This window comes from Molothrus aeneus, chromosome 1, assembly GCF_037042795.1.
Source record: "Molothrus aeneus isolate 106 chromosome 1, BPBGC_Maene_1.0, whole genome shotgun sequence".
Taxonomy (NCBI): Eukaryota; Metazoa; Chordata; class Aves; order Passeriformes; family Icteridae; genus Molothrus; species Molothrus aeneus.
Genome location: NC_089646.1, coordinates 132,866,376 through 132,880,852, shown reverse-complemented (window position 1 = coordinate 132,880,852; position 14,477 = coordinate 132,866,376). Strand labels below are relative to the sequence as shown.

At 37.1% G+C, this 14,477-nt stretch overlaps 1 protein-coding gene across 1 annotated transcript in view; it reads right to left on the bottom strand.

The window, feature by feature from the left end:
• Positions 1 to 1,220: 1,220 nt before the first annotated feature.
• TRIQK (triple QxxK/R motif containing) overlaps positions 1,221 to 14,477 on the bottom strand; it is a 58,528-nt gene continuing 45,271 nt past the window's right edge. Inside the window, exons 3-4 of the mRNA XM_066547905.1 lie at positions 14,322 to 14,407; positions 1,221 to 4,361 (exon numbers count right to left, since the gene is read on the bottom strand). Of these exons, the coding sequence (XP_066404002.1) occupies positions 4,248 to 4,361; positions 14,322 to 14,407 (200 nt within the window). The 3' untranslated portion in view covers positions 1,221 to 4,247. The remainder of the gene's footprint in view (positions 4,362 to 14,321; positions 14,408 to 14,477) is intronic.

Here is a 14,477-nt window from a genome sequence, read left to right as displayed (position 1 = left end):
CCTTATCAATCATCAGTCTGCTGGGAGCTCCTAGCAGCATCTTCCTTCTGAAAATGGCAGCATACAAAATTTGGCCCTAAGTCAGCAGATGAGCCTCTTCCATGGTAGCAACCTTCATGGAAGAGGCATGAACAGTTTTGTAGGGCTTTCACTGTGCTTTCCTTCAGTAGAATTGTTTAAAACCTGTGTTTTCAAACAAAACTTTTAGGTCAGCTGCTCTAGCGGACACCTAAGTAAACAGATGAGTTTGCTCTTGTTGTAGCTACTTGCAGGTATGTGTTGCAGCACAATCTCCCAGTCTACATGTCCTGCTACAGCTGGTCTGATGCATGGAAGGAGCTGATTCTGAATCACATGGTGTCTATATGATATGCAACAGTGAACATTAACTACAGCATTCTTCAAGAAAAGTTTAAATGTTTCTCTAGGGTCTATTAGGGAAATGCTTAACATGCCTCCTAAGCTTCCAATATGTTTATGGACTCTAGGTAGTAGAGCTAGAGCCTTTCCTTGGCAATGTTCACTAGAAGCACTAGTAGAAATACTAGATTGAGGCTTCTGTCCTGAGATGGCCTACATGCTGGTTCTGCTTTTGAAGAATCAAAGAGAAAAGGAAAACCACCTAGGAAGATTTACAGAGCAAAATCACTTCTGGAAGACTGTTATGCCTTCCTAGGCAGAGATTATTCCAGACAGGACATCTGCTCCCACCCACAGCACAAGGACTCAGTATAGGCATCTCCTCCACAACCTCTGCTAGAAAGAAATTCAGTTTACTCCAGGAGTAAAGAGCAACTACTGATGCCTACCTTTTCCTTCAGGAGAATATTTTTGAAAAAAACTCATTAAGCCAGGTGTGCTGTGTAAATTATTTGATCAGCAATCCTTCTTTGAAACAAGCATATAAAAATACTAATTTTATAATAAAAAAAGTCTTGTACAACTGAAGTGATAGAGCTGGATGGATCAACTCCAGAAAGAGAACTAATCTATTAGTATTAGGTAGGATGTCAAAGGAAGTTCTCTTCATTGTCTTTTATGCATTCATAGGCCACATTTAGTTTTATATGAGTTTAGCATCTAGAACTGCCTAAAGTAATCCAGATATTCTAAAACTGACATCAGTGCTTACTTTTGAACATTCTGCTGTTTAGATTGCTTTAATGTCCTTTCAAATGTATATATAGTTCAGTGTGTTCAACATTAATAAGAGAACCAAATAGAAAAAAATCATTTATTAATCAAATAGACACCGAGCAACTCATACAACAATAGATGGTCCAAAATCCAAAAGGCATATTTCAATCTCAGATATAATTAAGAGCAAAATAAGCCACATGTCCCATTAGGAATTATTGTACAGATAAGAGAAGACGTGTATTTGCTGCAATATTTACCATATATTTCTACATACACTGAACAGAACTCTACCCGGTCTAAGGAAAAATAAATTTTCCTGTTACATGAGAATATCCTTCTAGTACCTGAAGGAAGCCTACAAAAAAGATGGACTTTTTACAAAAGCATTTAGTGACAGCACAAGAGAGAGTTGATTCATACTAAAAGGAAGTAAGTTTAGGTTAGATATTGAGAAAAAATTATTTATTCTGAGGGTGGTGAGGCACTGGAACAGGTTGCTCAGGGAAGCTGTGGATGCTCCATTCCTGGAGGTGTTTGACACCACGACGGGGCTTTGAGCAACGTGCTCTAGTGGAAGGTGTCTCTGACCATGGCAGAGGTATTGAAAATAGATGATCTTTTGCATCCCTTCTAACACAAACCATGGTTTCATGATTGCATGATCTTTCATGCAAATGAAAAGACCTAATCCAAACAAAGCCAATAGACAAACAGCAAACTGTGGGCAATAAGGACTCATAAGCCACACATCGGAGAAGCTGATAGAATCACATACATATGCACTTCAGGTTTGGTCTGATTCACAGTTATGGGAAATGGAATATTCCTGTTCTAGGAACTTCATGTTCATAAATTTGACAGTAAGAATTGCCTGCTTTTTAATGCAACCAATTGAGAGAGCAGGTTATGAGAGAGAGAGAGAGAGAGCAGGGCATAGAGAGAGATGACCTGCATGAAGGAAGTAACTATGTATCTTTCTCAGACCATACATGACCCAGAGAGCTATATGCTGACATTAAGGAAGCAATCCTTCCAGCATGTTATAGAACATGAAAACTGCTAGTGTAAAGGAACAGGAGAGGAGTAACAGGAGAGGTCTGCAGCTTCTGTGACATGTGGTTGGGTGCTGGTGGAGTGAAAGGCATGTCACATGCAAGGAGACAGCTTGTGATATGCTTTTCCCTCCACTGGAAGTTGGGCCATGTGTCAGACAATGCTTCACCATAAATTCAACATGTTGCAAGGTGTTTGGTCAAGTGTGCAGCTAGTAGGGGACTGTAAGTCATATGCATACAGAAATGTTAGGGTTTTGTGTCTGTAAGAGTCATACATAGAAAATGAGATATATTTGCATATATAATTTTCTCTTTCATATATTTTTCGGAAGACTGTTGTACTCTGAACTTCTAGAGTCGTTGTTTTGCATGGCATAAAGTGAATGAACACTATGACACATATGAAGTGGATCCTTAGAGACTCATAATGTATATGGTCATAGTTACTATATGGTTTAAAAATTAACTGTATTGATCCAAGTTTCTTAAGTGGTGATAATGGGACTGTGTCAATTTAAAAGAAATATATTTTCCATTATAATATTTGCTGTGATTTGTATCCCTTTGTCTTCAAAATCACTATAAGAAATCTTAGCCAGGCATCTCAGGAACAAGACAGTAAATACCTCAGTTGCAATTAAATCTAACATTCAGCTCTGAAATTTATGTCAAAGGCAAAACCAAGCCTCAGAATTACGAAAACTTTTCTGAAAGTGAGCCTGCCTAAATTTCCTTGCGACATTCAGCACCAGTGGCTTTACACATTCTTGATATCAAACGGAATCGGAACTGAATCTCAGTCAGGGAAAGACTGACCACACTTTTAAGAGGATCAAAACGGAGTCTTTACATCCACAAGCTCAGTTATATGCCAAACTCAAAGCAGAACAGCATAAAGCCAGAATTTTAAAGCTCCCTGCAGCTGCTCTGACACACCAAATTCTTCAAGTGGCTTTTGGCTATGAAAAGGAAAAAAATGCTATCTACAGTGCCTAATTTGAAAGGTACTTTGCAAGAACTGAAGGATGTAATGGAGCCAAGATTTACCAGTTATTAGTATGCCAGGAGAAAAAAATGTTTTCTTATTACTTACAGCTTCTCACATTAGTTTGATGATTAAAATGATTGTATAGCTGGAAAGGAATGTTTTTATACAACATGCCCCTAATAGGTAGAGCAAGTTGATACCAAAACCATCAGGAAGAGCATAATTAAAACACAATTTTGACTTTATATTAATAGTAGACCAATAAACTAATTAAAACCAACATCAACTAAACTTTCTATTTACACTAGTTCAGACAGCACAGGAGGCAAAGAACTGTGTTTCAGAAGCATATGTGAATGCTAGAGCTTCTGTCATCCAGGTGCCATTTCTAACAGAACACATGTGTGCTGAACAGTTGGCAAAAGAATGAAAAAGATTACTGCAGATATATGGGCACACAGAATCTGGAATGACAGAAAATTAAGTCCATATAGAAGGTGACAGACTGCTTGTAAGAAGATATTCTTTTCCTACAATTTTTTCCATCTTCATGCATGCGCACACATGCACAAGAAAGATTAAAAGGGAGAGAAAGGATGAGGGTGTTTTGATATATTATAAACACAAACGAAGAAAAGACTTTTTATTTGGTATTTCTGCTTTCTTTTCAGAAAGGAACAGAAAACTAATTTTGTTATTGGGAAGCTCTGATTCCTAAATTCGGTCAAGGCAGACACTCTTGTGAAGTCAGCATCAATACCCATGAATATAGTAGCACCTGTCTTTTGACATCAAAGTTTTCTGCCTGAGAAAAACATAATGTAAACAATAAACTTCATGTATTGTACTGCTGCTCCTGGCTTTGTTGTTAGACAAATACACTTGGCCAGGAATAAGTGTTCTTATGTTGGAGACCTGGAATGTGACTGACGTATTGCAAAACTTTCTTATGAATTTGGACTGAAGAAATGGCATCATTTACTGTCTTACAGTGAAGGGACTGTGTGTTCCTATGTAGTCTTGTTGAAGCTGAAGAAATCTTGATGATAGATTCATTGCATCTGCTAGTTTTCATCTGGATCCACTTCAAGGTCCACTTCATCGGAAACATTAAGATAAAAAAAAGCATAGAAAGCCAACAAAAATACCAGTATAGCTGCAAGGACAAGGGCAACTTCCTGTAGAAATAAAAGAAAACAAAACCAAAAACCTGTTAGAAATAATACCATATTTTCAGATTAATCAGGAATAAATGTTATTTCTCTTCTACAATGCACATCAAAATAACATCAGACATAATATAATTGCATAAGGTATTGATACTTTATTGATTTCTCTATTGTGGTTACCATTCCAAGTGTTGTACAATCCATTCACTCACCATTTGGTGAATCTGATATACCATCAGAAAGAGGATATTTAGCTTAAAAATCTTTAGTCTTACCTAGAAATCAGAGCTTTATATCTTTTTATTATTCAATTCCTTCTTTTTTAAAGGAAAAGACAGAATTCACAAACCACAGTTTTGAACACAAATTTAAGTTATGAATTTACACTGTGAATTTTGATGTTTTCTAGCAATATGTTACTGCTTTTTGCCAACAAATTTGTAATTTTTTAATGAAGCAAACACAGTATGGTGGAAGTCAATGAAAATTGCTACCTCTACCTCCCAACCTCCTGGCATGCAGTACAACATGGAACTACATACTCAGAATTGGATGAAACTTTTCTTTCTTCAGCTCTGCAATAAGGCAAAAAGCACAACAATTTGCACTTGCCTCTCTTCCCATAAAATATTGCAACTTGCTGCATCTTCCTTAATTAACATAAAAGAGACTTCCAAAGTATACATGATTTATAGCAGCTTTCAGAAACAGAAAAATGTTTTTATACTACATATTATACTCATTATGTGACTGCCTATCATCTTAAGGCTGGACTCTGTAAAAATACAATTATAGTACAATCATCCACTTAATATTTCTTCTATTTCCTGTATTTCTTTCCTTTTTATTTCATTCAAAGACACCGTGTTTCTCATTTTTAAGTTTTTATTTTTCTGTAAGGCACAGCACACTTTCCATAGTTGACCCTCATTTTGCTGGACAATGAAAGATGAAAGATAAATTTGAGAAAAATCCTTATGTCCCTTCAGCTCACAGAAATTATGACTCTATAGCTAACAACTTCTACTGCTTGACTCCTGATCATCATGATGAACTTTTAAAATTGTACACTCAAGATGCTCCAAAGGTTAGTTTGTACCTCCAAATCCCACTCTCTCTCTAAGGAAAGAAGTAGAACTTCCCCTCAAATTCTCAGCTTCATGTTAACCTACATTACATCCATTCCATTACAAAACAACTACATCAGAATGATCCCAATGTACATTTAAAATGAGAGAAGAAAAAAAGTTCAGTGATTTCATAACAACTGATCTGAATTGGTTCAGAAGATGTCACATCATACTTACTCTGTCAGTGAGATTGAAAGGAGATGCCCTAAACTAAACCAAGACAAGACACCCTTTACTGTCCAAGGACAGAATCTGTCCATCTAGTGTCCTCTAAGAGAGGCCAGGTGAATTCTTCCCAAAAATTACCATTTCTCCCCTTAGACTAGAAGGGAGTGCAGATGGTACCTCTTGTGTGCACTGTGGGATAAATCCTACCCAGCATCTCTAGGTTGGTGGTTGCTTTGTGACCAGCATTATGTTCACTGACATGAAGGAGTTAAAACTGTGCATTTCATTTTTTAAAGTCTAGCCCATAATCTGGCATTCTTCTATAGAGCAGCATTTAATTTGCATTTACATGAATGCATTATATAGTTTATCAGAATGTTGGATCAATAATTCAACATATGCCATCTAATAAATTTTGAAATACTACTGCCTAGTTGGCATATGTTCTATAGGAGCATATTCTTTATTCTATAGAAACCTTTGCTTTCTATTTTATATGGATGATTGAGATGTATTTTAAATTTGTTTTACCACATTAAAATTGCTCCTGCAAATTTGCTGAGGCTGTTGGCTACAGATTTCAACTACATTTCCCTCTTAGAATTGTACCATCCTCTGAACTTCCTCCTCCTGATTTCATGATTTGATTTGAAAAAAGTACATCTAATTCACTCATATCTTAAAGGAAAGTGATTTTTGCTTTGTTGCAGTTGCAACACGTCAGTATCTCACAAAAGGGCATGGCAGCATCAGACAGGTTTCATTTATTTCCTTGTATCCACAGCTGTGCTCCCAGACCCATCTGGCCGCACAGCTACTAATCTTAAGAGGATGTAATAAACAAGTGACATACAACTGCAGGCTCCATCTGCTCAGGAGAGTGGACAACAAAACCGCACAATGCAGGCACCGTTCACACTTGACACAGAGAGCAAATTCATTCCAGTTTTAAAAAGTTTTTTCCGTGTTTGGATGCCACACTTCCCACGCTTTCTGCTTTACAATAGGTTTACCTTTCCCCTCCCTCCTCCCCAGTCTCCCTTATGAAATGCTGTGAGTAGCAGCAGCAAATTTTCAGGAACCTTTGCATTAAAAATTTGTTTCAAAGGAAGTGGAATTGGGAAAATCCTGAGTTTTATTCTCAGGCTGCCCAGTAACTGCTTGACAGAAGCAGTTCTTTAATTCCTCTGCCTAAGTTTCACAGTGAGTAATGCTGTGATAACAATACTATTTTCCCTGCACAGCCATTAGGAACTGTGTGGGTGGAATAGTATTTATTATCCCTGGGAATGAAAAGTCTTACTAAAACTCCAGGTTCGAGAGTTATGCAAGAACCTTACTTTTGAATTACTGAAAAAGGCAGAGTAACAAAAGTATAAAATAAATGGCCTTACAAAGGACATCTGGCTCACAGCTAGGGATATGCAGTCTCTTAAGAATTGCATCCAGGTTATGGACTTTTATAAACATAAATTTTGCAAGGTAAATAGCAAATGAGATGCTGCACCACTGTACTGTATTTGCAACAACAGATATATATTGTCATTTTAATTTGTTTTATACTTTTCAGGCTTTGCTATTTGTATTTTAAGTCATGCATAGAAATGAAATGTTAAAATACTCCCTGCTTGCCATATACAGCTCCCTTTCTCTTGCACTTTATGGATCATCCCCATCATCCTCTGCAAAATCCATTTACTCAAAGGATTTTACCATGAATAATTAAAGAATAGAGAAAAAGTTCTATAGAAATAAACTTAAAATGATCAGAGGGAATTTTCTCCTTTTTTTTTCTTTTACATCATGGTACAGAACACTAGGAAACAACATTTCTACTCTCAAATCCCAAAGTACAGCCACAGAAGCCTTTAGAAAGGAACAGAATTTTCTATTTTATTCTCTTACATGTAGAATAGCATATGTAGAACCCTACTGATTTCAGTTTGGTTAAGTTTTCCAGAAACTTTTCATAAAGGAAATGCATACCATTACAGCATGATGTAGATTTAATTCTCTTATCATTTTTTGGCAGTTTTATGTCTTTCAAGCCAAAATACTTGGATTATGTCCTCAAATTCACCCTAATGGAGCAAGTGGCAGAGCTGGGATCTAAACGAGATTAATCAGGAGAGGGGGTGAGGAAAAAATGTTGGCTATGATAACAAAAATCTGGACACTATGTATGGCAGCATTGTATCCTACTCATATAGAGAAATATCACACTTCCAGGAAATGTCAGGGGGGCTTTACATGTTTTTTAATTGTCCTTCAAATAGAATCACACCTTTTTTACCTGAAACCTGCATAAAATTAAGTGAAAGAGTAGCACAAATTGCTCTCTTTGAATTGCTAAATTCTCCCTAGTTCTTTCTGAAAAGAGATGAAAAGAAGATCATGCTGACCAAGGATACTTGTGAAAGTAAATGTATAGGAACTCACAATCTTTTTACCTCATATAGTTTTTAACTGAAGACTTTAGGTGGATATTCACTGTGACCATGTTTTAGAGTTTCAACAAAATTGTATTTATTAATGAATGTTTAATTCCTTAATGCAGGACATTCTACAGCTAACAGAAGGCAACAAAAGTAATTTATGAACTTTTATCCACACTTTTAGGTTCCAATTTTTTACTGTGAAAACTTCAGATGGAAGAAAGATCATTGTTGTCTCAAATAATGAGAACAAGGTACTATTAGAGAGTCATCAAAACCACCTGGCTCCATGCCTACAAAACAACAGGATTCATTTTAAAACAGCTAGATCCAAAATAGTATGTACAGATGTCAAAGATCCATACAGTACTTACAAAGTGGAGTACTCTGCCTTGAAAAACTGTGACTCTAAGAAGGTCTTTGGATTTCATGGGTAACTACTCCCTCACTGCGACTTCTGGATGTACAAAGGTGGAGGGATTTCCAGCAGGGAGATGACCAGTATTTATTTTATCATAGAGAAGAATGAGAGGTAGTTTGGTTACAGCATGTAATTATATACACCTGTATTTAAGTAAAGCATTTCACTGTGTGGGGTCCTTTTATCCTGTTTACAAGAAACTTTCAAGGCCCAGCTGCAGTTAGGTAAGTTCAGTCTTGAACTAAGTCTCGAACTAAGATGCCATTTTCTAGGAGCAAGATTGATTGAACATTCTTCAGGAAAATATGGACTCCCATATCTGTGAGTCCTTAATCAGCTGATCTCCCTCAAAAAAGTATGTTTTTATTTAGCAATTGGAAAGAATACTTCAACTTTGGCTTGTGTGAAAAGAAGGACTTGGCTGCCAGGAGCTGGCAACTCAGCTCTCCTAGCTGCTCCTCTCCTTCAGGGCCCTAAGAAAACTCAGATTACTCCCATGGACAGTGCTACAATCTGAACCCCACAAGTATCAGGTTATTAAAAGTAATAAAGTAATAATAGCATCCTATGTTTGACTGCTCAGACTTTTTTATATAGCATCTAAAGTTTTCTGATGTTGACATTTTCCTCCAATTGTATTGATTTTGTTTCCAGGATTTGAGGTTTTGCTGTTGTTGATTATTCTTTGAAGTGCTACAGACTGGTCCTAAGTGGACACATAAGAAGGCTTGAGAAAGATGGTCTACTGCTCCAAGCTGGTACAGAAAATCCTCCTAAGATTTTGGTGGGTGCATCTTCTTCACATCTCAAACCACCATGATTACGATACTTATCTGTTCAGGTGAGGTAAGGATCTGATTTTTTTCTTCTCTTTGTACTTGTTGTTTCCCCTCCCTTTCATTTCAAGGTCAGGGATCAAAGCCTGACTACAGGGATAACTGGGAATATCACACTTATCCACTGCTGGCACATTAAGCTGCTCTGCATTTTGTGAGACACATAAGTTGGTTTGAAGACCCAGTATTTTGGCCATTACAAAGTGCTTGGACTTTGCAGAAAGTATTTGGATGAAATTTTATGATCTGTAACATACAGAAGTGCATATCAAATGATCTAATAGTCTCTTGTGGCCTTAATTTCTACAAAGCTATGAAACTGTATCTTGAAAAATGTAGTTCACTAACTTAGCAGATTATGAATAGCATGAAATTGGAGAATATCTTTTGCTAAAATACACCAGGAATGTGTTGTGATCTATTCCTATCTAACTTGTTCCATTTGAAAGAAACTCTCTATAGTGAGGTATCTAACTACACAGCAGATTAAGCAGATATGCAAAAGAATGACAGACGGTAAGCTCTCACTTTGTTTAGGAAACATTTTTTCCTTAGCTGAATCGATGTACTGTGTTGCTAATAATTCTCTGTGGAGTGATATTCTGCAGTCAATAATGTCTTTGCAGGTACTTTGCAAATACTACTGTTAAGATTTGTGCCTGCCTTTCAAGAAGAGAGAAAACTTCATCACTTGTTCCATGGACTACTGATTTGTTCTTGCAGCCTGTGAAAAAAATCTCTCCCCAAGAACTCCCATAACTTTTGGTCTCTGCATACCAAACTCCAGCTATCTGGGGGCCAAGCTTCCACACTTCTCAAACCATTTTTTGCTCGTCACCCTCCTGCTGGCATGTTTTCCTCACCCAATGAGAGCAGATCTAGCACCAGCGGTGGAAAGGCCTTCCTGCTCTACTTGGTAAGGATGAACAGCTGAGCTTCCAGCCAGACAAGCCCCATGCAGGGGGCCAACAAAATGATCCAGAGAAAGCTCAGAGGCTCCCTTTTTGGTACTACTACAAAGGATTTTCTCTTATCCAAACACCAGGAGACATATAGCACATTACTTTCTCTTGGAGCTGTTTCTTGAGACTGGGTCTTGCTTTTCCAAGAGACACCATATATTTTGGCACTGTCTACATTAGTGTCACACATACAAACAGAGCCAGTACAATAGCTCTGCTACAATATTTAATCTTTAAACATGTTTAAAGAGCAAATATGACACACCAAGTACTAGCATGGTCACCCTGCTTGAACTAACTTTGGATAGTTATTAGTACTCAGCTGCTTCTCTGACATTATCAACACAGATAAAAATCCCTCATTGGGGAAATTAAAAAGTACTAAATGCCAGTGACTGAAAGAAACTTTGTTACTTTAAACCTTGCATTAAAATGACAAGGCAATCAAAGTTTGACAAGACAAGCTAATTAGTATGCCAGCGATGAAATGTGAAGAATCTCCAGGGGATTGGTTCTGAAAAGTTTTATGTCATTTATAGGCCTTTTTTTAAGCTAATGTTGTCAGCTCTCGTGGTGAAATACACAACAGTTGAATTTCATTATCCTCGTTGAAATTAAGGACTAAAATCCCCTCACTATTTTCTAGTTCTCTTTTTTTTTTCTGCCCTAAATGCTACATTAAGTCTTAGTTTACAGCCAGGCATGTAATTTCTTCAGGACACTAATGCAAAAGAACCCTAGAGTTATCAATGACATAAAACAGCCTATTGTTTTAAGTGGCTGTATGGTGCTTATTGTGTTAGCTTATTGTGTGTATGTATTTCACAGAACTACAAACATATTCCCCTTTCCCAGAAAGTTTATACTTTTACATTTATCCTTCCTCTATAATATTTTTATTAGCTTCAACTTAGCTTTTTATAATAAAAGGTAATTTATTTTGAAATGTTGCATACTGCATCATGTACTGAATAGATACTATATAAACAGTACATTATAAATACACGTATGTGTCTGGTTTCTTCTCAAAGATTTACAAGAACTTTGGACATTTCTATTTAAAGTGCCTACTTATTACATTGCATTGTAGTTATATCACTTTGTTCTTTCTCTCAAAGCAGATTTAAGTTAATCAATTGCTACATCACAGAATTAGGGTCTACATAATAAAAAATACTAAAATCCCAGCCTTTGGAAGGTGAATCATGTTACTTACTACCATTACTCATCCCAGGGAAAAGGAGGAGCTCTTAAGAGACAGTGGGGAGCCAAAATGGTTTTTTGCTTGGGGTGGCAGGTGAGTTCCCTGCTGACCTACCTCACCTCTCCAGGTGCCCTTACAGATATGAGACCCTGGAATCTGAGGACCAGGGAGGTGAGAATGTGGATGAAGATCCATCCAGGTTACAGGGGTTGTCTAGGGCAGGGCAACCTACCCTGCACATGAAAACCTTCTCAATTAAGAAAAAAATAAGGGTAATAGTCATTGGTGACTCCTTTTTGAGAGGAATGGAGGGCCCAATAAACTGGACCAAGCTCACGGGCAGGTGTGTGAGCCTCTGGAAAACCACCAACAAATTTCCCAGCTTGGCATGGCCCACTGACCATTGCCCACTGGTTTGCCAAGTGGACACATACAAAGTCCCAGCAAGACTAAGGATGATCAAGCGGGACCTCAAGGCATTGAGACAACTGGTCAAGGGATGAAGAACAAATTGTGTTCTCTTCTGTCCTGCCAGCTGCTGTCACAGCAAATGTAAGTTGTCAAGAATTATTTCAAAAATTATCCAGAAAACAACAGAGGAGGATTTAGGATAGGTGTGGAGGATGGATGTAAAAAGATGACACTTGGCAGCTGGAGGATCTTAACACCGGACTGAGCAAAACAAGCCGTGCTCCAGAGAGGGGTTATGGGGCTACACAACTAAGCAGCCTCTCCAGGGGTAAGAAGGAGATTTCCCTACAGACACTCCAGGAGCATCTACTGCCCGTGGTGAAGTTCTGCTGCTGGAGGGATTGAGCAGGGTGAAGAGCTGTCACTGTGAGGTGGGAAGAAGTGCACCTTTACCCCAAGACATTAAATACACTTCGCTTCACTGCTGAGCACTCTGGCGTCTTTAAGCAGAAAACTCTGCAGAGTTTACTCTACAGAAATTGCCCACGTTCTGGTAGAAGTATTGTAACATTTACTAAGCCTGAAGTTGTTGGCATTAAGCCGGCTCAGTGAGAAGGATGCATTTAAAAGCCCTGCCTTCCTTCCCCTACAAGCAGATCCCCGAAGGGAAAGATGCCCAACTTACCTTTCTTTTTGCTTCAGTTCTGTCAGTTTTTCTCAGCAATTTGGAAGCAAAAGAAATTACTGTGATGTATTTGGGAATGATCCAGATTTTTTTAAGGTCCAGAAGTACAAAAAAAATATTACAGCCAGAAGAAAATTTAAAAGATTTTTTTTTTTAAGGCAGAAGCAGGATTGTGAACCTCAGACATCACACAGTGCAACTAGTAGAACCCCAGAAACACATCCACTCAGGACCTGGAGAGCACATGTGCACCTTGATGGCAAAAGTCCTTTATTCACTAATCCTCTATTCTTCATTACTTATATGATTACACATATGCTTTCCCATTCACCCTCATTTTTAGGAAAGAATTACTTAAGAAAATAAGGAAATGAAACAGGTTTTGAAGGACTAAATCTCATACTCTTCTCACTTGTGAAAGACATGCAAAAAACATGTTCATTTTAAAAGAATTAGGCTGTACACTAAGCCTCCAAGTAGAACATCACTTTTAAAAGGTCACGTCATTGAAAGAAAAATGAAAAGAAAAAGGAAAATTTAATAAGAAAGGAAAGAAAAGGAACTCAAAAGGTTAATAATTTATCCTTTAAACAAAAAAGGCAATCTACTTTTTCTCATTAAAACCTGACACACAGCACTAACTGAGGAGAATATGTTGTGAAAACATACTGCATCACACGGTAATGCTTGATCGAGATCAGCAATCAGGAGCAAAAAGAAAGCACTGTTTCGTGATTATAATAGCAAATTCTGGAAGACAACCAAATACATCATCTGGCAGCCTAACAGCTGTTACAGCTTGGTAGTAATACCTTGGCATTTGCTATAAGCTATAACTTGAAAAAATTGATTTCTCATCTGCCAGAAACAAGAAAATGTTCTCCTTTTAACATTTCTGAAGTTTCTTTTACTAGAATACTCAGATAATGGATCTACATTTTTATTTTCCTCAGGTTTTACTCTTGCTGTTAAGTTAATAGTGTATCAGTTAGATTAAAAAAAAATAAATTTGAGTAAAAAAATACTGGAGGCAACATAAATAATGTGTGTTCAGATAAATCCTGTTTTGATGACACACTGGGTAGTAGATAACAGAGAATATTTCTAATTGTCCTCCTCACTCATATTCACAGCTGTGATCTAAAGTAATTGTTATACTTCATACCTGCCTGAAAAGGGAACACTTTCAAAATAAAATTTAGTACTTTTCCATATGCTTTCATTTGCTGTTAGTTAAGTCTTCTTTTTCCAAGTCAGAAGCACTACACAAGGATGCAGACTGAGACAATAATGCTGAGAATTAACAATATTTAACAAACCCAGTCTTTAAATGACTACCGGTATAGGATGTGAAGACGAACATGAGAAATGTTTATTGTAATTTGTCTAACTATATGAAATAGTAAAGAATTTGTTCTGTGTGTAGACAGGCTCCCTAAAACCATCAATTTTCTAACCACACAGTACTTTAAACCTTAAAGTAAACATGCATCATAACAAGGACACAGACTATGTAAAATCTTTCAGCACTTCAAATATTCAAATCATTTTAGGGTTAAGTAAAAGCAGTTAATCATAAATATTTTAGATGCTAGGATTCTACTTAGATTTTGAAGTGTCATAAACAATATCTCTCAGAAATCAATATTCACACAGTACATCTATGGGGAAAAGAAACAAACACAAAGGTGGTTTGAGCTATCAAAGAAGTTTCTACCTTTATGCCTAGTGCAGTTTTCTTGGCCTCTGCTTTTAATCTTGTAGCTCTTAACATAGGCCTGGTTTTCTTATAATCTTGTTTCCCTAGAGTAAAAAAGCATATTCAATGAAAACAATGTAAAAACAATACAAAGAACGTGAGCATTTATTTCAG